The sequence below is a fragment of the Neltuma alba genome, unplaced genomic scaffold (genome assembly GCF_004799145.2).
Source record: "Neltuma alba isolate B1F8T4 unplaced genomic scaffold, ASM479914v2 tig00011512_pilon, whole genome shotgun sequence".
In the NCBI taxonomy this organism is placed as follows: Eukaryota; Viridiplantae; Streptophyta; class Magnoliopsida; order Fabales; family Fabaceae; genus Neltuma; species Neltuma alba.
Genome location: NW_021636180.1, coordinates 369 through 24,346, shown reverse-complemented (window position 1 = coordinate 24,346; position 23,978 = coordinate 369). Strand labels below are relative to the sequence as shown.

The following is a 23,978-nucleotide window of genomic DNA, read 5'->3' as shown; positions in this document are numbered from 1 at the left end:
CACACAGAACTTCGGCTATTGCGGCCATTTATTGCATCGAAGATCCCAACGGAGTAAGAAGGCCAAACGTGGTAGTTTTGTTAAGAATGAAATAAAATAGCAGTGGATTTATCTTAAAAATAACTAAAGCACAAAAATGTTTCAAATACTACTTGCAGTACTCCATGAATATACCAATTTGTTTTTTAATTTTATGTCATGTCCTGTCATTTTCTGAATACTTGAAAATCTTTAAAAGGCTCCAGAGCGGGGTCAATATGGCCCCAACGGCATGAAGGGTAAATAAATGTCGTTGTCGGGAACGGAGACGTCGTATTATTCAGTAGCCTTTCTGGCAAATCGCGCCACCGTATTGGTAATGTAGGGTCCAAAAGAGTTTTACTTGATGTGACGTGGCGTTCATAGCTCAGGGTGATTATTTCCTCTTAAAGCCAGTTCATGAACAAAGCCATTTATTCCTACTTCCGCTCTGATTCTCATCAGTAATGGCTGTTCATTCGTCCTGCGAGGTAACGTTCTTCTTATAGTCTTATACTTTTGCTTAATTGAAGTTGATCTTCGGCTAGATGTCTAACTGATGTAGATTTGGTTCTCTATTTTGTGAGCTGAACTTCAAGTTTAGTTGCTTGGCTTGTTCTCGGCATCCGAAGTCGATTGGATTTGCCAGTTGCTTCTCAGTTCTATTTAAGTTGCTAACAGTTAAGAGAGGAATGTGGAAGTTACGTGAAGTACTGCCGGAGTTTTTATGGAAATCAAATCTATAAATCTCAAAGGTCAAACGATTTTGTTTAGATTTTCTTCTAGATTCTCTTCTATATGAAGCGTGAAAGTTAATTCACGGATTGAAATGAAGTTGATCATCGGCTAGATGTCCAACTCATGTAGTTTGCTTCTCGTTTTGTCAGCTAAATTTTAAGTTTAGCTGCTTGACATGAATTTTCTCAGCATCTGAAGCCAATCGCATTTGCCATATGCTTTTCAGTTCTAGTTTATTTGCTAAAAGCTGGGAGAAGAAAGTCAAACTTATGCGAAGTAATGAGGTTGTGAAGTACTCGACAGTTTGATGGGAATCAAAGATATAAATCTCAGCGATCGAACGGTTTTGCTTAGACTTTCTTCTAAATTATCTTCTATTTGAGATGTGGAAGTTGATTCATGGATTGATTTGCGAACAACAATGTTTTAGTTCAGCCGCCTTAGAAACTTAAAATCAAATTAGGATAATATTTCGGGGACGCAATAGCCACTCTCCGTGGACTTTTACCTTAAGAGACGACTTTATTCAGTCTACGCCTTCCCAAGCTGTAGAGAACTCTGACCTGTAGAGTAATTGCAGGGAGGACCACTAATTGCGGAATTCCTGAAAGGGAATGGCAGCGAACCTGCCGATTGTCGGTATGCGAAATCACTCAAATCAAGCCCTACAGACGCGAGCCAATGCTTTTCCTCAGGTAATCGTACGAAAGAACTTGTATATAGTTTTTCTTCACCCCGGCTCATAAGAGGTTGCTGAAAGAACTTCAAACTGATACTTTATTCCGTTCTAGAGATTCCGCCAATTCTTGTTGAAGATGCTTCACTACCATCAGGATTATGTCAACCTTTAAGCAGCTCACCGGTGAGTTTTTCTCCTACTATAAAAACACTTCGTTTTTTTTTTTTTCCTGTTTTTGTTGAAGCCATTCTATAATCCTTTTCCTTTCCTTTTCCCTCCGTTTTTAATACCCATATCAAACGTTATGGCCGATAAGAGTGAGAATGGGAAAAATAAAGATAGATAATGTTGTGTATTGAATGCAACAGTCTGGTGTGGTTTGAGTGTTTCTTGTTGACCAAACTAGAATAACATAAATTAAAGGCAATACTTGGTCTTACCTTACCCAATCAGCTGTCTTTTACGCGGCTGCCTTTTTCTTTTCAACTTATATTTATGATGATATTGTTGATATACATATGCTTGTGACGTTTGGCCTAATTTCTGTTAATGCTCGCCATATGTGTTGCAAAGGGAAGAGGCACTGAATAGAAGCTTGTGATGTTTGATAGACTCACATTATATGTTTTTCTAGTAGTAATGCTTCATAGACGTTCATTATGAGATAGGATTTGAATTCTATGATTTTTCATGTGCAATAATGTTTCATAGACTTACATTATAATATACGATTTCCGTACCGCGATGTTTATGAAATATTTCTTTTTAATTGTCTTAATAAAGTAGCTGACACGCCCCCTCCAAAAGGTACCTGATTATTATTTATCGAATAGTTCATGAAGTATAAGTTGCTGAAGCTCCTTCTCACAATCTACAAGGACCAGAAAGAGATTAGATAAACTCATCAATGTTGTATTAATGTATTGCGTGCCTTGCTTTGAATTGATTGATAAATTTCATCTCATAAACGGGTGTCCGGAAATAGCTTAAAATAAGCATTCGTGTTTTTCTTGAAGAATTGACTCCTTTCTATTTCTGTAGGGTCAAGACGTCTATAGTGTTTCAGTGTTGTCCAAGGACGTTGACGATGCACATTGTGCTTCACCACCAACATTCTTGAGCATCTTGGAGGTTCCCAATCAATCTAAAGATCCAATATGCCTAGATGCTCAATTGGATTGCCAGAACTGCTTTGATTTCCGAGTGGAGAGTGAAGAGGGGTATTCCCCATGCATAATTGATATGCCTGGTGGAAATGAAAATTCAGTTTCATCTCAATCCTATGAAGAGGGAGTTGAAAGTTTTAAAAGTGAAAATTTACTATCTGTAAGTCACGTACATCCACCTTGTGGGCCTATCCTCTTTAGGATAGCGTATGATAGTCTCTCCTAGTTAACTGCAAACAATTGATACGATCTGAGCAGCAATTATGTGATTTTCTGCGGCATTTCTTTTTGGGGTTTTAAAAGAGAAACAGAGTTTGGTTTAACATGCATTTTGAGTTTGACTTCTGCCAATTCTGATTTTGGACAACTGTTGCCCATTATTGCAGAGGTTATTTTGGAGGCAAGCGAGTTTTAAATCTAGCGGAAGAGGTATGTTTTTTTGGCAAATTCTTCACTTTTTCTGTTCTGGAGAGGATAAGCATTTAATGATTCATTGAAGTGTATGCAATTTTTGTTTTAGCAGACATAATTAAAATGGATGACTTGCCTTAAGCATGCAGTATGGTCTAGAGCTGATGGAAATTTGTCCCACTTGATGAACTGAATGACTTGACAAAAGGAAATTTCTCTTTAACACAGGCTAATTAGAACTTTCATCTAATGTAACTAGGAACAGATTCCCACATACAGAGTTTTCATAGTTGCATTCTAAAGACAATTGATGGTTGATACTCCTCTTTAGCCTACTGAATAATTCTGATTTGAACAATATACCATCAACTAGAAAATATCGTATGTACATCTAATTCAAAAGCAAGGGGGTAAAACATGCGTTACTATGTTCATGTATTGCCCAATGTAATTAAAAATTCTATTGGAGAATAGATTGACTTGAAATTGAAGATTAAATGTCAAGGGTATCAAATTCATATTGTCAATCATAATCCTTTTGTCTTTAATGGCTGATCAACTCTAGGAGCCCTTACTGATCACTATGATATTTCTTTGCTCTTTTTCTGTCACCCTTTATAGTTTGCAGTTTTATCTTCTCTGATAGAATCGGCTTTATTTACCAGACCTATAAAAGTAAAATTAGCAAGATACATGAAAGAGTAAAATCACTTTCTGCTACCCTGGACGTTGGCCTCAAGCTTTATTGTCTTTTAGAGAAAGTTATTGAGCATATTAGTTACTCTAGAGTGGCTATAGGCCTGGCCTAGGAAACTGTTGTATTGGGGGTTGTGAGGATCACTTTTTGGACTATTAATATTCGTTGGGTTCTCAGGGGAAGGAGGACTTATTTTTTTGGACTGAGTTTGGTGAGGAGAGTGCTGGCCTCTCGAATGCCAGGTGAGGGGTGGAGGAAGAGAGTCTTTCTTCATCATTTTCTTTGTATTTCAGTGTGTATTTTAGTGTGCTAGTGAGTTGAGTGACCTTTGTTGTTTCCTGTGTGAGCTGTGCCAGTTATATATTGTATTGAACCCAGCCTTTTGTGTGATTAATATCAGTTTCAGTATTACTTGTCTACTGGTTTTATCTTGGTCTCTATCATTCTCCTTAAACTCCTACACTTGTGCTTTTACAGCTCGATTCTTCAGTAGGTTGGATGCATTTTTAACTGTTACATGTAATTAACAGATAATCAGTCGCTGAGAAAGTTCACGATATGCCAAATAACAAATGCAGAAGACTTAAGCGTTCTGCCTCATTCGATTCCAGAAAAGTCGCTTTTCTGTTTTCAATATTGTAAGTTCAAATTTCCTCAATCAGAATATGCATTACATTTGCTGCTAGATATGTGCTAGTATCAATTTTCTGTCATGGTGAAGTTACTTTCTATCTGACTGCTAAACAAACAACTTGAAAGTGTCCATGAGTCTGTCTTTTGGAAAGCAAACTAAATTTCCTTACTATTCCCTTCTGAAGTTGAGGCGAATGATAGTTGTGATGAGGTTGTCTCCTTCCTGAAGTCACCATAGTGCTATCTTAAGAAGGAGTCCACCTAGATTACCCACTTGTGGCACCCAACTTAAACATGGCTGAAAATATTGTGAAGGAATGAATCTCATCCTCCTTTCCATGGAATAATCCTTAAGTGGTGGATGTGTTTTCATGCCATGCCCAATCACTCTAGTAAGTTAGACAAGAGTTTGATATTGCTAAATAGAGTGGTTGTTGTAGCTGAGCTCACTCCCTTCTCCCTAGAGTTGCCTTTCTTGAGAAATCAATACTCTAGGCCCGCTACTTCTTAGCCCACCTTATCTGAACATGTCATCTCTGTCACACCCCTGATCATCCCGTATATCCTGCAAATATATCTCTTCATCTAGCCCATTAATCCATGCATTGAACTTGCAGGTAATGTCCCTTCTATTTTAGTCATGCCTATCATAGATGTCAACTGTCAAGTTATATCCCTTCATTATAATTAATTAGATTCCACAGTCTCTGGAGACGCTCAAACTCTCACTTTTATTATGCTTGATAAAGATTACAAATCACAGCGCCATCCTAAACAATTTTTATCAAATTTCTCAAAAACGTTTGAGCTCAGTAAGAATAAGACTTTTATTTACCAATAACTTTGTATTTTAGCCTTTGAGCATTGAAGTACTTTTATGAGAAAGTTGGGCAGATCCATTGATCAAGATATCTTGTCTTTCCAAACGTGTACTTGAATGCTTCACTTTCTCCTTTTAACTTACCCCAATCACTGGTACGTGTAACTACTATATACCTCCGAGTTTTGAAGCCCCCATTCTTAGTACAAGAATAGGCTTATTTTCCGCGTTACATTCTATTGTGGCTTGTGGAGTTCATAAGAGATATCATGCAATGATGCAGTGTAAATCAATTGAGGTAAGAATTCCTCCAATCCATTTGGGGCGTCTAGTGTTTTAATTGATAGAATGATAATCCAGGAGAAGAGGGTTAGTGGGTGCTGTTTCTAAATTAGACAAAGAGGAAGGGTGCAGAAGAATGGCGCAGGAGAAAGGTAGAGTACAGTTGTCTTGATTCCATGAACCGACTCTGGGATCAGAAGTATGTTCGGTTACTGTTGCTAGTTCTAGTACGGTATCCGTAGGATTTTTTTTTTTTTTAAATCTCATTAGCTATAACATTTTCAGAAGCTTTCTAATGAAGGGATTGACAATCGTCATTCACATCAAAGCCTGACCCTTGACTTCCTTTATCACAAAGCCTCTGAGCATCTCTACCCTTCAAAGGTTTAAAGTATTCCTGCAGTAGTCCATGCCAATCCAAAACATTAAATGTTTGATGCTTAAGGGAACCGTAGGGAGGAATTCGTTAAAACCTTTTTCCTTGCTTGGGACTTAGTATATGTAGGGCTAACTAAGGATTTTGGAATAACTTTCCTAAATCCTCTATTGTTCATGTTTGGATTGTTAGGAATTTGAATTTGGATTTGGACCAAATCCATTATTTGTATAAATAAAATTTCATCGATTTGGATTTGATATAAATCCATCATTACCATTCCTTTCGAATTTCAAATATCTAATATTGACCATCCTCTTTTAATACTACCCAAACACGTAGAATAGTCACACAAGTAGGACAACTCATTTCCAAATCCATTTCTCCAAAGACGACCTAAAGTCTTAATTGGTTTCTAATTTTAGGTTATCTCAATTTGGAGGAGGAAGTTTCTCCAAGGAATTATCACTTAACCATCGCTTCTCTTCTCTGAATTTTTCTTTAGAATCCTTCTTTTTCCTTCTCCTCCCTACTTCCAGACATGCCTTGAGAGGCAAAAATTCTACATCAATTACGTTATAGATGTTATTAACTTTTGGTTATGCTTGAGAGGGACTCGTCTATTTAATTATCTTGCAATTGAAAGTTTCAACGGTTCAGAGCTTAGATTGGTCATATATGCTCCAATTTCCAAATCATAGCATTAAAGGAGGGCTTAAGTGTGTCTATGCTTTCTCTTTTGGGAAGAGGGAGAGTGCAGGGCAGCTGGAAATTCTTTCTTTGAATTGAAATAATTAATCCGGGAGAGGTAGTGACGATGACAACTCTCTGTTGAGTCATTCTGGTTTGTCTTTGATGCTCTCCTCATTCTGCCTACTTACATCTTTCGCTCAAACAGATCAATATCTCTAATATTTATGCAGGTCAAGTTTGGGATCGCTGGTGTTGATATATCTGACGTTGCGAATCAGGCAGAAGGGTGAGAATTTTGTTCTTATTTAGTTGTTCAACCTTAATTAAAAATTGCTGCTTTGTGTTGACATGTAGAAATTAGAATAGTTCCTTTTCTTTTTCCATGTAAAATACACTTCTCTATTAAAATTAATTCATGACTCTTTATAATGAAGATGGTAATATATGAAAAATGTTTTGCATAGAAATGACCTTTACATATTCTCATTTAATATAACAATAATAAGAGTTAAGATACATTTAGTATCCTAAAGTATTTTGTAGTGCGTTCAACGCTCTGTTTACATATTTTCATTACATTTTATTATAATTGTACAAACAGTGCTTTAGCTTATTTTTACAAAAAATAACACTTCGTATATTCATTTTTTTTTCCATATTTAAATTCTTCATTCTATTTTATTTTGTGTTGCAAAGGGTTAGAACGTAGAACCTTTACCCCCTGACATTATTACCCTACAGTTGGCAATGCACGCCAAACATAACCTTGATCTTTATGTGGCGTTTTTCGTGTTGGCCATAAACTCACTCCCCTCCCCCCCTTCTAGATTTTTCAGATGTTTATATCTCATTAACTACGCACATACGCGAACTTATGTTCCATTATCTTGGATTTCAGCAAAGTACACTGCGATATGCCTAAACTGGGGACAATAAAAGTGAAAGAGAGAGGCCTGGTCTGATTTGAATATATTTTCGAATACAATTTAAATAAAAATTCCTTATTTTTCGTCCTTTTTCTCAACTAAACATGGTTTTAACGTCTGTATATGGAATTTAAGTCTAAATGAATTAAAACTTAAAATTTTTTTCTGAGCTTATAACATTTAGGGAGAATTGTTATAAAATCTCAAGAGAGAAGCATAATTACTAAAAAATCTTAGTAACAATAGAGTAGTATGTAATGACAAGTTTTAAAATAATAAATAATATTTGCTCATTTATTATTGAGATTTAATAGTGGATTTCATTGTAATTTTTCCCAAAATTTATTCTTGAGACGCTAATTGTATAATAATTGAAGGCAAAAAGAAAAAAAGAGTGACTACGGAACTTTGTATCTTACATCAAACATTACAGCAGCGGTTTCCCCCCACGTGTAATCTGAAGAAGCATTCGTATGAAGCAAGGTTTGTAGGATATCGCTTACCAAAGGAGCCAATTCCAGAGGTGTCCATAAAGACACATTTAGCTGCTCGTAAATTAACCGTTATCTAGCATGCACAACCTCCTCCTTGCTGCTCTGTATTGGACGAATGGACAGTGGGCTTTAGATTTACATCAACCATGTCTTCCTGTTTTGGAGAAAGAAGAGTTTCCATCCCTGGCAAGGCAGCCGCAATTTTTCGAAACAAAGGCTGCAAATTTTCATTTGCGTTAGATTAGACACTAAACAAAAATTGTGATGTGAATTTGAAGGTTCCAGAAGAAGCACGTTACGATCTTTCTTTTCTTTTTTAACAAATTAAGGAAAGGGCTTGGAGAATTCACCTTAATATTGAAGCCCGCTTTAGCACTAGTTTCTATAAACATGACTTCACATTCACGAGACTTGGCGTCCCCTTCCTCTATTGAGACTTGCCTGCATAGGTATCAAAATCACGTTAGAAGTGAGAAACCAATCATCTGCTCCTTTAATTTTGTCTACAAGTCACTTGCAACATATTTTATATTAAAAAAAAAACCTTAAATTTCGTTAACTCCCATTTAAAATTCAATATTTTTTAATTTTTATCCCTACTTAATAATATACATTATCTTTTATGTAAACAAAGTTAACACAATAATAAATGAAGGATAAATTTGTATATCTATATAAAAAATTTCTCTTAATACCCTATAAATAAAACCAGAAAACATTTTCTCTCTATTTTATAAATAAGACCAGAGAAATATTTGATATAACATATTCATACATGAAACGGGCTAAACAGAAACTAAATCTAGTATCAGTCCATTTATCCTATAAACTTGGTTTCTCATTCGATAATAATATCAAATTTTGAAGCCCTAATTAAAAAAATGCCCAACAGGTAATCCAAAAGAAAGGGGTCAACAGGATTCCAATTAGGTTGTTAGGCGGTAAACAATGGGTTTTTCTATATATCCAATTGTCACAAACGTAACATGTTTGAAATTATTTTTATGCCTAAAATTTGGCAAACCAGTGAAGATTACCACATAAGAGCAAAGTCTCTTCTGCTACTGGACACAGTATAGAATACTTCAACAAATATTTTCGGTTTCCAAAGAATCTGATATGTAAACATATTAATAAATAAAGAAGAATAGTTGGGGGTAAGTTGGAGAGATTACTGTTAGTAGCTAAAGGCTATAAATAAGTGGCTTTGGACTAATTGTAACCAGCTTATGAGATTAATGAATTGAGTTTCTTTCCTCCCTGTTACTCCCCCCCCCCTCTCTCTATCTCCCTGTTTTCCTTATCTTCCTCCCTCTTTCCCACCTTCTCCACACAACAGAATCAACAAAATGTAACCAGTAAAAATCATTTGGGCCCCATTTCATAACTCATCACTCACCTTTTATCAACGAGATCGGTTTTATTCCCAACCAAGACGATAATAACATCACTGCCCCTTTCTGTACGTACCTCCTCAATCCACTTATTAGTATTGAGAAACGATTGCCTGTCTGCATGACAAAAGCTAGATGATAAACTCGGATAGCCATAGATGGGTGTACAACAGCTTGTGAATAATATAAAAAAAGGAACATTAACGAACATCAAGATGTAGCAAATATCAGAGAGAAACTTTAAGAGGAGAAATTTTTCGATCACTACTTATGCTACAAAGCCTTTGCTGAGTGTCATTAACAAGTGATTTAAAGAATCATGTAAAAACTAAAAAGAATCTTCGTGACAAAAGAAAACAAAACAACTTACTAGCTACATCATATACAACAACTGCCACGGAAGAATCTCTAATGTAGCTTGGAATGAGACTGCGAAATCGTTCTTGTCCTGCAGTATCCCTGTTAAGTTAAAATGCACGGCGCTCAGCCAAATGATGCGACATTCAACACGTAGAAAAGCCTACACCAAGTACACCACAAGATATTGACGAAGCCACAAAATACTCAAGTTCAGCTCAGTGAACTGAAAATCTATCTATTATTCTTTTAAAAATGTCCATAAAAAGGGTGAGATGTTTATGTAAAGGAATATAAAGTGGAAAGATAGTAATTCCATCAAATTTAGTAATGAAAAATAAGAACTATGAGGTCAAAACTTGCAGCAGTAGGACTTTTCATCTCTTAAGAGCGAACCTAAAGTAGTTTTCAGATCTCCTATGAATAAGAGGAAATAAGAAACGACAAGGTTCACCAGATGTTTTCATCCAATATAACAGAGCACAATAGTTCACAGCTTAGAAATCCAACAAGTATATCGCGGAACCAAAGTAATAAGTATAACGTCTAAAAAATTGCAACCAAATTTTTCTTTTCACTAATGAGTATCCCAACAAAGCTTTTCTAAAAGTTAAAATAATCATAATTAGAGTAAAATTGTTATGAGGAACATAGCCCTACCAAAGCTGCAACCGAACTGTTCTGTCTTCAAGGTACATCGTTTTTGACAAGAAGTCAATTCCAATAGTAGCCTGCAACTCAAAATTAGCAAAACATGTGTTAACCTAGCAGCAGGAATCAAGAAAAGAGTTATAAAAACAAGTTTCCATGTTCATTTATCTGCTAAACAATAATCATACAGGATAACCAGCATAAACAAGGAACATTACAAGGTCAGAGGAATTCAATACATAGGATTCGCCTATATCTCAATTCAATTTTCAATTATCGACATGAATCAAAACTTTGGATATAATTCCGTAAGTACAACCTCTTTTTCTCACTCTCTAGCATTTTACCAATTCAAACCCCTTAAAGTGGGGATTCATATTCATAATTATTGGACAACGAACCTGTAAGCAATGTTTTGATTCTAATTTAATCCTACATTATATCGGAACTAGAATTTAAATACCGTTCAGATGATAATGTCCCGCATGACACACAAAAACTGAGAAAAAGCATCCAGTAGACTGGAATATGTCACAGAAGATCTATTCTCGCTCCTACTCTTGGCAACCACTTTCATAACCACAGCAATATTTTTCCCGGTATACATACATCAACTGTCTCATATCAGAAGATCTTCATCCCTCAGCACCACCTAACTTAAGCTACAAAGCATATACATATGAAAAAGTCTCCATAACAAACGAGAATAGTGTTGCCTGCTGCTAAAAGAACTAAGAGCGTAAAATATGTCGAATTGCAGACTGATCAACGAAAAAACACGTAAAGATATCGTAAATCGGAAATGTGATATTTGATAAGAGATAAGTGATCGACAACATGATCAAAATCCTTCAATTGCGATTCGAAAGAACTCTTAATGAACAAAAACGAAGCCTAATTGTGAAACAAATCAAAGGAAACAGGGGGATCAGGAATAACCTGATATGTTGTGTCGAATTTGTCGTACATAAAGCGTGTGATGATACTGGTTTTGCCAACCGATTGATCACCCAAGAAGACGACCTTGTATTTGGCAAGAGGGGACACTGTCGCCATTTTGTGGAGATGGATCGAAAGAAACGTCAGTAGTTGGTTGTGTGAAGCAAGCAAGGCTCAGATCTGAATCTCCCAAAAATCTCACAATCACAGAGCGAGAATCAAGGGAGAAGCACGAAAAATATGACAATAGCCAATTCCGAGTGCAACACATTTTATATGCACCAGGAGAAACCGCCAAGGCGCCAACCAGGACGCGGACGTTATACGGCCAAACCTTTGAACTTCAAGGGGAAAAAAATTTATTAAAAAAAACAGAAAACTTTCTTTACGATCAATTTAGCCTAATTTTTTGGCGTAAAAAAATAAAAAAATAATAGCCCTTTTTCCTTATAATCCAGTTAAAATAATTGTTTTTTTTATCATTTTGGAAAAAAAAAACCAACTGATACACACGGCCATTCATTTTTTGTTGTTGTTGTTTTCTTTTTAATTTTTTTTAACCCCTTTGTTTTTATTAAATTTTATCATGTAAAGGGCTCTATATAGTTTTACTTTTTCTAATAATTGTTTTTCCATTGAAAAACATATCATTTTGAATATAATTAAAAAATTTACCCCTAACAATTCATATATAAGAAAGATATTAATTAATTAATAATCTCCAAATGCACGGTATCACCTTGTAATTTCAAAAATGTAATTTAACTATTTATTAACTTAGACGTAAGATCTAAATGTTAACTAGTAATAATAAAGAAATAAATAATATTTAAATCAATATTAATATGGTACTCAAATTTGAAACTTGAAGTAATTAATTAAATTTCTCTTATATTTATTTGATTAATTCATGTTTTTTCCCCAATATTAATTCATGTTATTCATTATTTACAATAAAATGTTTAGCAACCCATACTGTTTTTTAATAAAAATAAAATATGCAAAACTATATATACTGAAAATGTTAAGAGTGTTGAGTGTGATTTTAAAATAAAAGGTTAGAATACATCTGAAGATTTATATAATTATTATCAATTATACAATTTTTTTTTCGCATTTTGGTTATCTCGAATATTGATGGCTAAAGTGAGAAGGGGAAAATTCCTACTTTCCCCTAGAAAATCCCTACAATTTTTTTTCGCATTTGGTTATTCCCAAATCAATTTCTTTTCTTTTTGAAAAAAGAAAACAACAACCTAGACATATTTTTTGTGCATTGCAAAAAGTTTAAAGTGAACCACACAGTCACAATTGCTTATAAATAATATATCTTCTTACAAACTTTATAATTTTATTACAATGATGCCTGAGTTATATGCAAGTTTCAGGATCTCTCCCTAATAATTCAAACAAATGAAGGATAGATGGTTCCACTTCCACGAACAAAATGTCATGTAACAATTAGCAACAAGACACATGATTTCAAATAATCAAAGGAGATTACTTTTTCTTGATCATAAGTACATTACTTAATGCATAAACTAAACTTAGCATAATTGCATGTGAAATGAGTTTGGGTCTTCATCAAAGTGATGAGTATCTCAGCTTATCAGATTTGGATTATCGAGATAAGACATGAACGGTCCAGATTTAATTTAATTTTTTATTTTTAAAATAATTATTTTAATGGGTATAAAATTTTAAATAAAGATAATCTATTAATCATTATTTTTTAAAAAAATTATTTTTATTTAAAAATAATTAATTAAAATTTTAAATCTGCATTAGATTTGATGAGTTTGAAGTGTTTATTAACCTTGATGAGTATCCAAACCGTTCAATTGCATGATGCAATGATTTGATTGTAATACTCCAATACTCTGACCAATACTTAATATGAGAGTTACTTAACCAATTTTAACACATTAAGAAAGTTAGATACTCCTCTGGTCCTTAATATAATACTCTTTTAACTAATTTGATTAGATTAAGGAAGTTAGGTAAGTTAGTTAATTATAAAAAAAGTGACATATTTTTCTTAAAACACCATAGTCATCTTTCTTAATACCCCTCTTCTTCTTTTACCTGATTATGGTTGAGGGAGTATCCATAAGGGTAATTTAGGAAAAATTGATAAATATGAAAAATGGGTCTTATATTTAGGACCAAAACTAAATCAAGAATTAGATCCTATATTAAGGAGCAGAGGAGTACATTATTAATTATAACAAATATAACCTAATTGTCCTAAAATACTCATGTGAGATATTAGATTATACATCATCTTATAAGTTAGGTTAATTAGTTTGAAAAAAAAAATATGATAAACAAAGTGAATGAATATCTCACATTTAGGACTCTAATTAGCTCCAATATATTAAGGACTGTATGAGTAATAAATAATAGTGAAAGTGAAAAACAACGTAACTAACTAACTATATTAACTCCAATCCTCCTCATCCATATGTAGTTTTCAGTTTTTTATGTGCCTGGGGAATTTTGTGAAAGTTGATGGACTCCCGAGGAAAGGAACAATCCACCAACCATATTAACTACAATCCTACACAAACCACAGACTCGCTTCTCAGCATTAATTTAGAGCAGAGGTCGGGTATGTCGCACCATTTATTCTTCAAAATTTTAATGAGGCGTGATCATGGCATGACTGCAACTAGAGAAAAAGAAAACCACCATGAGAAAGTCTCTTCAGCTTCAGGCGACTCAACCAAATCCAAAAGACACAGAGGAAGAGAATTATTATTCTAATGGCCCTGATCAACTTCCAGACAAGAGCATCGTACTTCCCAACAAAGTCATCACAATAGCTGACAGCTTCAAGAACGAACATTCATGGTAGTGTGTGTATACATATATATATATATATATATATATATTAAAGTCACAAAAGATTTTGTTTCATTTCATATTTTGGCAGGTACAAAGACATTATTCACAATTTCCATAAGCTGCTTATATTGATGTGACTTTTGCATCCATGTCCTTTTGTTTTGTTTTTTGGGTTTTGCTCTGATTTGGAATCACGCAGGTTTATCACACCTCAAATCCCTTCGGACTTGTCAATTGAAGTTCAGGAAACTACCTATAATGTTCACAAGGTATTCGGAGACATGCATAGCGTAACCTTCTTTTCAATTTTATTATATTACAAACTGGAATTTTCCCTGAAACTACCCTCCTACACATTCCTCTTCCAAATGATCAGAGCAAAGTTGATCACAGGAGATTTGATTTTTTCTTAGTAGTTGAACTAACTAAGTAACCTTTCCATCTTTTAATACTTCCTCAAGAGCAAGAGAAAGCAGAAAACATTGAAAAAGAAGATACTAATTCTTGAGAAAAGGCACCATAATCATTTGTTGTGTTTGCTTCTTTTACTGAAACAGTATCCCTTGATAGCAAAATGCGCCTACATAGGACGATTGGAAGTACAGCCTTCGGTCTCAAATGCAGGATATGAACTAAGGCTTGAAAACTTCCCAGGAGGATCTGAAACATTTGAGATAATTGTAAGATTCTGCTATGGCCTCCCAATAGATTTCAACCCAAAGAATATAGCAGCACTGAGATGTGCATCAGAATTCTTAGAGATGACTGAAGAACTAGAAGATGGGAATCTGATTTCCAAGACTGAAGCCTTCCTCACATTTGTTGTGCTTTCTTCATGGAAAGACACAATCACTGTACTGAAATCTTGTGAAACTCTATCTCCATGGGCAGAGAATCTCCAAATTGTTAGAAGATGCTGCGATTCCATTGCTTGGAAGGCTTCTAAAGATAACTCCACAGGAACAGATCCAGCAGCTAATCAAGAAGGCTGGTGGTTCAACGATGTGGCAAATCTTCGCATCGATCATTTCATGCGGATTATTGCAGCTATAAGGGCAAAAGGAACCAAACCAGAGATAATAGGTGAATGCATTATGCACTATGCAAAACTATGGTTACCAGGAATTGATGTGGAGTTAGAAGGGCTAAGAGGATATGGGTATGGAAAAAATGAATTACAGTTCAGTATTTACAGTGGGAAGGAGAAAGAAAAGTCTGGAAACAGCAAGGAGCAGAAGACAATTATTGAAAGCCTGTTAAGCATACTTCCTCCTCAACAAGAAGCTGTGTCATGTAAATTCTTGTTGCAGATGTTAAAAATGGCTATGATGTATTCTGCATCGCCTGCTCTCATTTCAGACATTGAAAAGAGAGTGGGGATGACGTTGGAAGATGCTGAGGTGAATGATCTTTTGATTCCAAGATATCAAAGTGGAGATCAATGGAAACTAGTAAAGTGTGTATAGTTTTTCCCTTTTTCAGATGATGGACTCTGTAATTGAAAATTTTTAAGAGAAAAAAACAAGAAATTCTCAAAATGGTCAATCACAATAACCTTCATGCCTTTTCTTTTCCTTTTAGTAACATGGTCAACTCGTCAGAAGAATGCACGATGCTGGACACTGATATGGTGCAAAGGATTGTGGAATACTACTTGATGCATGAACAACAGGTTCAACATCAACACAAGGCTGGGAAATTCAACATTAGTAGGCTCTTAGACAATTACCTAGCTGAAGTGGCAAGAGATCCAAATCTCTCAATTACCAAGTTTCAAGTTTTGGCTGAACTGTTACCAGAAAATGCTCGAACCTGTGATGATGGTTTATACAGAGCCATTGACACTTATCTCAAGGTTTTAGCTGTTTATTTCTTCTTCTTCTCCTGTTTAAATTTTCTGTTCAATATCCATGTAGAAGGAATTTTAAGACAATGTTTTGACATTATGACACTGAGATTTCTGCAGACTCATCCTACATTGCCTGAGCATGACCGGAGAAGGCTATGCAAAATAATGAACTGTGGAAAACTTTCACTTGATGCATGCATGCATGCTGCACAAAATGAGAGATTGCCTCTGAGAACTATTGTACAGGTGAAGTTTGTCAGAACCCAAAAATCTAGTTGCTCCATTCATATATGATGTATCTTTGAGAGCTTTTATTTTAAGCTCTAAAACAGGTGATCTAAACATAAATGAAGCCTACATTAAGGATTATTGTTGACAATAACTTTTGCAAAAATTTCCTTCTATGCAGAAGAGCTTATGCCTGCGTCTAGTGTGTTTTTAATTTAATCCTCTTGCCATTGCAGCAGAGAGAAACGAATTTGGAAGGACATTTAAATAATAGGGAATTTGTCATGTGAGATAGTCATCATAAACTAATTTACTAGAGGATAGTCAGTAGATGGAACAGGATATTTCCAAGTCTATTGTAAAAATTTATATCCTGTAGAGAGGTGAAATGGTTCATATGTAAAAGAGTATAGATCAACCATGCTTTATTCTACTAGGTGAGGTCAATTACATGGATTATATGGCATCATTATGCTCTATCAACAACCAAATCTTTGTATAGATTGTTAATCAAAAGATTTCACTCAACTATGATTACTTGAGCGAAAACAGAAAATTAACAATTATGATTGCTTGCCCTTGTTAATTCATCCTTGACCAAAATATGAGATTTGCAGGTTCTATTTTCAGAGCAGGTAAAGATGAGAGAAGCAATGCTAGAAAAGGAGCCAGAACCAAGTGGAAACAACTATGAACAGGATGTAAACCAATCATTTACAAATGCAGAGATTCAAGCACTCAAATCAGAACTTGAGAATGTAAAGTCCAAGATGGCAGAACTGCACAATGATTACTCTGAGTTACAAAGAGAGTATGAAAAATTGGGCAACAGCAAGCCAAAAAGTGCATCGGGCTGGGTTCTTAATTGGAGAAAGATTAAGCAGTCGTTTCATGCAAAACTTGATGCAGACGAAACTGGAGAAAGACAGGATAAACCAAAGTCACCATATCCCGATAGACTAAGAGCCAACCCTAGCAGAAGGCTCTCCATGTCCTAAGTTTTTCGGCTCAAAATCCTGTAGCAGAAGTTTGTATAGCCATTTCTATGTGAAGCAAATGGTCTACAGTTTATATCAGTTATCCTCTGAGATTCCAAAGTATAGTCATGATATAGTAATGATAAATATATTATCATCTTAAAGACTTGAACACTAATTTTTAACAAAATGATAATAATAGAGCTTCCACCAACTGGGACTGGGAGCCAAAATAGCAAAATTGCCGACAGACAATTCTTGGAGCAAGCCTTAACAGAATATTTGTTTTTTTTTATTGAGCATATTTTAATTTCTAACAGTTTTCTCACCCTTTGTAAGCACTTTGGCTCAAATACAACTTGTCAAAATTATATTCATTAATCTATGGACTCCGACCATTATCATAACATGTTCACCACTATGAACTAGGACAAAGATGTTTATAAGCACTACAAAAAGTGAATCCTATTTTAAACATTCACAAAAACATGTCTTTTAAGCTTCCTAGCAGTGTCATACCTCATGACCACCACGAGGATAATGAACCGGATGATGTTGATTACATGGCAAATGATGAGATGATGATTAGGACATACCTAATATTACCTCCAGTCCTAATTATAAAAGCTAGTTGAGTAATTTGAGGGAATTAAAGAAATAAGTTAAGTTAGTTATTTCAAATAAATAGGTGTTGTCTTTCTTAAAATATCTTTGTTAATCAAATGTATTGGCTAGAATTATCATTATTAGAAGGACTATCTTAGAAAAAATGCATAAATATGAGAGACAAAGTGGATTTGGATATTATATTTAAGATCAAAATAAAAATCAAACAAGATATCATATTAAGGACCGGAGGTAGTAACATGGTTGATCACATGGTGTGACGATGCCAATAATGGCTAGGAAACTTTGATGACGTCTAATCGTCTATGATGATGCGATGATGCGTTAGGTGATGTGGATAATAACTCAGGCTATGTTGATGACATAGATAATGATGAGAACGATGACACGGCTTAGTGATGTGGGCGATGGCGTGGGTAGCAACATGTTTGATGATGTGCGAAGTGACGTGGATGATGAGTGGGTGTGCGATATATTGACATGGATAATTAAGTGGACGTTAAGTCGGATGTTGATGAGGCAGACCATGATGAGATGGCTGATTGGGTGGATGAAGAATGATAACTCAAATGATTGCCGGGATGCTGACATGGTGTCATGAGAGAGATCCAATAGACGGGGTTATACTTAGGATCACTTGTCCTCACTTTTTCAATCTGAATAATGACCATTTATTTTTTCAAACAAAAACTGCTCCTTTTAGAGGGTTTTCCCGAGCAAAAGTTTTGTAAATTATTCCTCTTTTTTCTTTCCCTCTTTGGGTTTGATTCTGTCTTTTTTTGCATGTAGATAACCTGAAATATTTTTAAAGTGAACAAGATAAGCTCACAATCTTCCATAAGAGGGGAAGCTTTGTGCCGTTAGGTAATTGGCAGCTTTTTAGATGGTATAATTTGTTGTAGTTATTAATTTATAACAAGTTATGATATTCATAATTTATAATCAACAAAAGTTATATTTTAAATTTTATGCAATTACAAAAGATATACTACCTCCGGTCCTTAATATAAAAACTAGTTAACTAATTTGAATAGATTAAAGAAAGTAATTAAATCAGTTATTTATAATAAATAAGTGTTATCTTTTCTAAAATATCATTGCTAATCAAATATATTGGTTAAAAACTACTATTATTATAAAGACTATTTTAAAAAAATAGATAAATATGATAGATAAATTGAATTAGATTCTTATATTTAGAAGTTAGAACCAAAATAAAAGTAAACCAAATTCTTATATTAAAGATCAGAAGTAATATCTTGTTTGATTTTATACTTCCTTTGTTTTTTTATTAATACACTGACTAAAAAAATACCCAATTGGTATGAAGATGAGTGATGAATATTATAGTTCTCTCAAATTATTTTACCGATTCCATTCATAATTTTTCTCCCTTCATGATTAAAGTCAGTGAAAACAGAGATACATATTTGTCGGGAAAAAAAACAAAAGTAAAATTAAAAAAATCGTAATTAATGTTACCAAACTTATTATTTATTAACTAAGAGTATAATGGCATATTATTAAAACAATGAGGGATGAATATCGATACAATTATATTAATATATATTTAACTGCCACGGGCCAAGAATACTTTTAGATTACAAACACATGAATCATATCAAATAAAAAATAATGAATAATAAGATAGCAAGTGAAACATAATAAATATAAAATGCTTTTTCTTAATGAATTTCATTATCATGCCGCGTGTTACAAAATGAAGAGGCCAGAATATGAATACAATCCTAATTATATTGATTAGTAGTCCAGGTCGGATTTGAGAAGAATTTCTACTTTCTATCATATACAAGACGCATATATTTTGGATACAAAGAAACAATCGATGTCATGCATTCCAAATCCTGTTGCGGTTAGGCTTTACGACACCTTCTTCTTAAGCTGGTAGGGATATTTTTGATATATTGAAATGCTACTGACCACAAGTGGAAGAGCCACAAGGCAACATATGGAAGGTGGTTTTCCTTCAAAAATGAACTGCAACAATGCTGTAACTAGAAGTGCAGAAACAATGACAAATCCCTGCAACCACATCAGAACCACAACCACCGTAAGTACCTTCATACAATAGCCAAGACAAAAATGAATCCTTTTCTCCCGACCAAGTATAATTCGATCTATAAATTACTAGGTTCCTCATTCATTTAATTGTTTTTATAAGTTATCTAGTAACTATATCCCTAGTTTAAACCAGCATTACATATGACCAGATATGTGCAGTTTGATGATTTAAACTTTCTATAATTGCTTCATCAATACAGTTCAGCATCTTCTAAGCTAGTAATCATATATACTAAAAATAAAAAACCTTATGCTTTCTCCAAAGTAACTAGTTTTTTCACCTTTCTAACACCACCGGCATGGGTTGTAATTAAACCTACAAGAATTCCGCCAAGGGCATTGGAAATCACTGGAATCTGAAATGAATAAATATCAATATATCACTCGTCCGAAGTTGAGATACAAGACTAACATTAATTAAAGAGGCAAACTCAAAGCAGGTAAATAGAATGCATAGGGCAAGGCACTAAAAATTTCCAAATGATGAACTTTGTATAAATTACAATATAACAGCCTTCAAAAATACAATTCAATTATTAACTTTTTAGAACAATTAATTTGAGCATAAATCTATGGCTTATCATTTTGCAGAAAAGATGAAAGTCAACATGATTGGATAACATCAACGAAAACCTTAACAAAAATTTAAAAAAAAAAAAAAATCCTTCAGCTAGGTACAGCTAAATGCAAATGCTTAACCAGAGGACCAAGATTTGATCTTTTCGAGTCTCTTAGACCTATCCAGAAACATGGCTCAAATATGTAATGCTACGAAATAGGACCAAAAAGGGCCAAATAATAGTAAGAAAATTACCAAAGTTAAAGGAGTCCAACCATAAAAGAACCCCTTTTCTCTCATAGCTTTCCCATCTGGAGATTTCAAAGTACTAAGACACAAACATAGACTCCCAACGATAGACATCTCTATTGTCATCAAGTATGATGAGTGTCTTTTAACCTGTCATAAAATGAATGAATACTACAAGTATAAACAAAAAACATATGAATAAAAAAAAAATCTGAAACTTTAAATTCTGGTAACCTGAGAGGCCCATTGACACAATGCAGAAGCCAACCCAGAGAGCACTGAAGCAACTAATACTGGAACAATCCCGTAAAATAAAATCTGATCGGCATTACCACCAGTAGAACCTTTGCTAGAGCTTTCACCAATGCTTAAAAGAACAGCAGCAACTATCAACAAGAACAAAGCCCCAATTTGTTGAATTGATTGTTTCTGCCTGTATTAAGTTATTATTAGATGCCTTGAACACCCTCAAGATCTTATTTAATACAAAGCACTTTTCATCTAGATTTTCATTCCTTCAGGGAAATTTACTAGCAAGTATGAAAGTATTAAACCACAATTTAATGCATATCGCAACTTAATGGTAAAGTGAGCAACAAACAATATATCACTTCTGATATACAAGCACTATTCAATCAAACCATATACCAGCCTAACATGGAAGATAGTTAAAGTTTCTTCTAGAGCACATTTGAACATGAGTTAGATCTAGCAAAGCATAAACATTAAGGATGTTAATCTCGTGGTATACCTCAATATTAAGTAAGTGAAGAATGCAGTGAAAAGTATCTTTGTCTGATTCAGCATTGTGAAAGTGAGTGAATCAAGATTCCTGTACGAAATTTGCAACAAGCTATTTTGAAGAGCATAGATAGCTGCAGGAAGTCCTGATGCAGTCAATGCACCAATCACAGTCCATTCTTTGCATGCTTTCTTTAAAGTGCCCTCTCTTCCCATGAAAATTACTGCGCATATAACCTAAAAAACATATAAAAAGAATACTTGAGTTTTCCCCAATAAATAGTTAGAGAAGCAATGAACAGTACATATGACTAATCGAGACAAATTTGATTAATAGTTACCTTTACAATCTCACATGCCAAAACAGATGAAGTTACAATAACTTCTTTTCTGTGAGAGGAAAGGGAAATGAGGTTAAAAATACAGGTTCATACAACCATTGACTATAAAATGTCACTGCTTCATGCACAAGGATATGATTAGAAAATCAATTCCAAATTTAACACATTAAATCCCCCCCACGTGAATAATAACTTATAAGTAAGGATACACTAACAAATAAATCCCAATCAGAATGATTTGGTAGAAAAACAATCTAATCTTTATCATTAAAACCAAAAGTACTTAACATGCATATGCCTATAAGATATAAAGGCAAGGCAAATGGCATGAACTGAAAATGTTTCATTACACTAACATGAAGTAGCACAACTTTCAGGATAAAAAGAGGAAATTCCTTCCATTATGAAGGAAACAGACTAGTGGACAAGGACATATAAGTGGGATATCGGCTTTTCATTCAAACCCAGGCCCTCATTTCAGACAGTTTCTCAGCCTAGCAATCATATTCCCATCTACATTAATATTTTAGGATGTCACACGCTCAATATAAGGAAATGAATGCAGCTAACATCGCTTTCTAAATCCCATCTCTCTTTTTTTTTTTTTTTTTGGGGGGGGGCCACTCTGGACCATACTGGCCATTCTTCAAGTCAACAAATAGCTCAAAAGGAAATAAAACAATGTCTCAACTTCTAGAACCCTAATTGCATGGATTCTTGAAAATAAAAGCCCTCTCTTTTTCTGCAATTTATCTCAAAATTTCGCCATTGGAAATTGACAAATACACACACACGTATACAGTTGCTTAGTCATCCTTTTATACTTTTTGATCGATTACTAGCGCGATTAATCAGGTCCATCTTGTTTTTCCAATGCCCTAATTTAATCTTGCCAACAACCACTAACTAAATGACGATCTGTTAACGTAAGGGAGTCAATTGACCTAAAAAGGAAGTTAATTTAAATTGCCCTTGTTCACAGGAACATCTTTATAGATATAAAACCTGCCCTCTGTCACTATTGGATAAACATCTAAAATACCAAAATCTTAACATGTCAAGCCGAAAATATTACGAGCGATTTATCATGTTCAGGATAAACTGACAATGCATTAATTGGCGTTCATGTTTAATCAACAGGAATGCAAAATAGCCCCATAATCTCGTTGGATGTGAGAATCCAGACCCAAACAGTAAATAACAGAAAAGTAATCAAGGCAAATTGGATTCTTAAAAGTAAATTTGAAAAAACACCTGATGAACCATTTAGAAATCAAAGGCTGAGCACCATATTGCAAGGTGAGGAGGATCGAATACAGCCAAACCCTTGCATTCATCCCGTGTGAGCCTTGCGTGGTACCTCTGGACTTAGGTGCCGCCATTGCTGGCGACTACAAATACTAAGGTTGACTGGTTCTCTCAACTCCGAATTTCTTTTTCTTCACCCTCCGGTTTGGATCTGATGCGAAGCCAAAATCATTCCCCTTATGAAACGCTTTTCTTACCAGGAGGGAAATCCCGCGATGCCCAAAAAACGGCGTCGTTCGTGAACCCGCGGGCCGGGTTTGACAAACAGATCATTAGTTCGTCATACTAAAACAGATTATAACAATAAATAAATTAAAAATGAAAACAGATTGACGCATGAAGCTGTTAGTGGGAAAATATTTTACCTCACGGCAGCAATAGAATCGGCTGGTGTGGACCAGCAATTAATTTGTTTCTTGGCTCCTCCTCAGTCCTCTTACGCTGTGTTTTGGCTCGATGGAGGGAAGGAGAGGGGAGGGATTTTAATCAAGGGAAGGGGAGGGGAGGAAAGGAGAGGGTAGCTACAAAGGGGAGGGGAGGAGGAGGAAGGGAGGGGAGGGATTTAATGATCTCCTGTTTGGATTGATTGGAAGGGAGGGGAGGGAGCAATTTTAATAATACCTTATTTTGTTCTAATAAAAAATTGACTATTTTAACCTTATAAAATTTAAATGAATTTTTTCACTTTTTTATTTTGTTAAGATATAACTATATATATAATACAATTCACCAATTTTGATTTACAAGACATAGTCACACACTTATAAAATATCAAGATAAAAAATCACGAGTGATAGATTTCAATCAGAGAAAAGACCTTGAAGGTGAAAGAAAATACCAACAACCTCTTGGAATTAGAAGAAGAGAAAAAAAGTTTACAAATGCTCACTAATTTT

The 23,978-nt window shown here is 34.6% G+C and overlaps 4 protein-coding genes across 6 annotated transcripts; 2 read left to right on the top strand and 2 right to left on the bottom strand.

The window, feature by feature from the left end:
- The first annotated feature begins 1,397 nt into the window (after positions 1 to 1,397).
- Positions 1,398 to 6,976, top strand: LOC114714580 (uncharacterized). Its single transcript, XM_028899324.1, has 6 exons — positions 1,398 to 1,451; positions 1,550 to 1,618; positions 2,477 to 2,761; positions 2,988 to 3,030; positions 4,240 to 4,347; positions 6,744 to 6,976. The coding sequence occupies exons 1-6, from the start codon at positions 1,398 to 1,400 to the stop codon at positions 6,767 to 6,769; spliced, it is 585 nt and encodes a 194-aa protein (XP_028755157.1). The 3' UTR covers positions 6,770 to 6,976.
- A 1,005-nt stretch (positions 6,977 to 7,981) lies between these two features.
- On the bottom strand, positions 7,982 to 11,498 carry LOC114714579 (ras-related protein RABH1e-like). The gene is made up of 6 exons (XM_028899323.1): positions 11,275 to 11,498; positions 10,345 to 10,415; positions 9,698 to 9,786; positions 9,333 to 9,444; positions 8,284 to 8,374; positions 7,982 to 8,150 (listed from the first exon to the last, which is right to left on the bottom strand). The coding sequence occupies exons 1-6, from the start codon at positions 11,389 to 11,391 to the stop codon at positions 8,007 to 8,009; spliced, it is 624 nt and encodes a 207-aa protein (XP_028755156.1). The 5' UTR covers positions 11,392 to 11,498; the 3' UTR covers positions 7,982 to 8,006.
- A 2,438-nt stretch (positions 11,499 to 13,936) lies between these two features.
- LOC114714583 (BTB/POZ domain-containing protein DOT3-like) lies at positions 13,937 to 17,219 on the top strand. 3 transcript variants are annotated; one of them, XR_003737462.1, is made up of 7 exons: positions 13,937 to 14,127; positions 14,321 to 14,390; positions 14,679 to 15,577; positions 15,703 to 15,976; positions 16,088 to 16,216; positions 16,435 to 16,635; positions 16,816 to 16,877. XR_003737462.1 is itself a non-coding variant. In XM_028899326.1 (6 exons), exons 1-6 carry the CDS (start codon positions 13,967 to 13,969, stop codon positions 17,194 to 17,196), a joined length of 1,914 nt encoding a protein of 637 aa, XP_028755159.1. In that variant the 5' UTR covers positions 13,937 to 13,966; the 3' UTR covers positions 17,197 to 17,219. The 3 variants fall into 3 exon arrangements, 2 of the variants coding, with proteins under 2 accessions (XP_028755159.1, XP_028755160.1); XM_028899326.1 differs by lacking the exon at positions 16,435 to 16,635 and having other exon boundaries at positions 16,816 to 17,219; XM_028899327.1 differs by lacking the exon at positions 16,816 to 16,877 and having other exon boundaries at positions 16,435 to 16,808.
- Positions 17,220 to 19,356: 2,137 nt separating this feature from the next.
- LOC114714581 (UDP-N-acetylglucosamine transporter ROCK1) lies at positions 19,357 to 23,347 on the bottom strand. Its single transcript, XM_028899325.1, has 7 exons — positions 23,029 to 23,347; positions 21,775 to 21,823; positions 21,444 to 21,670; positions 20,927 to 21,125; positions 20,699 to 20,842; positions 20,166 to 20,240; positions 19,357 to 19,845 (listed from the first exon to the last, which is right to left on the bottom strand). Exons 1-7 carry the CDS (start codon positions 23,154 to 23,156, stop codon positions 19,684 to 19,686), a joined length of 984 nt encoding a protein of 327 aa, XP_028755158.1. The 5' UTR covers positions 23,157 to 23,347; the 3' UTR covers positions 19,357 to 19,683.
- Between the last annotated feature and the right edge of the window lie 631 nt (positions 23,348 to 23,978).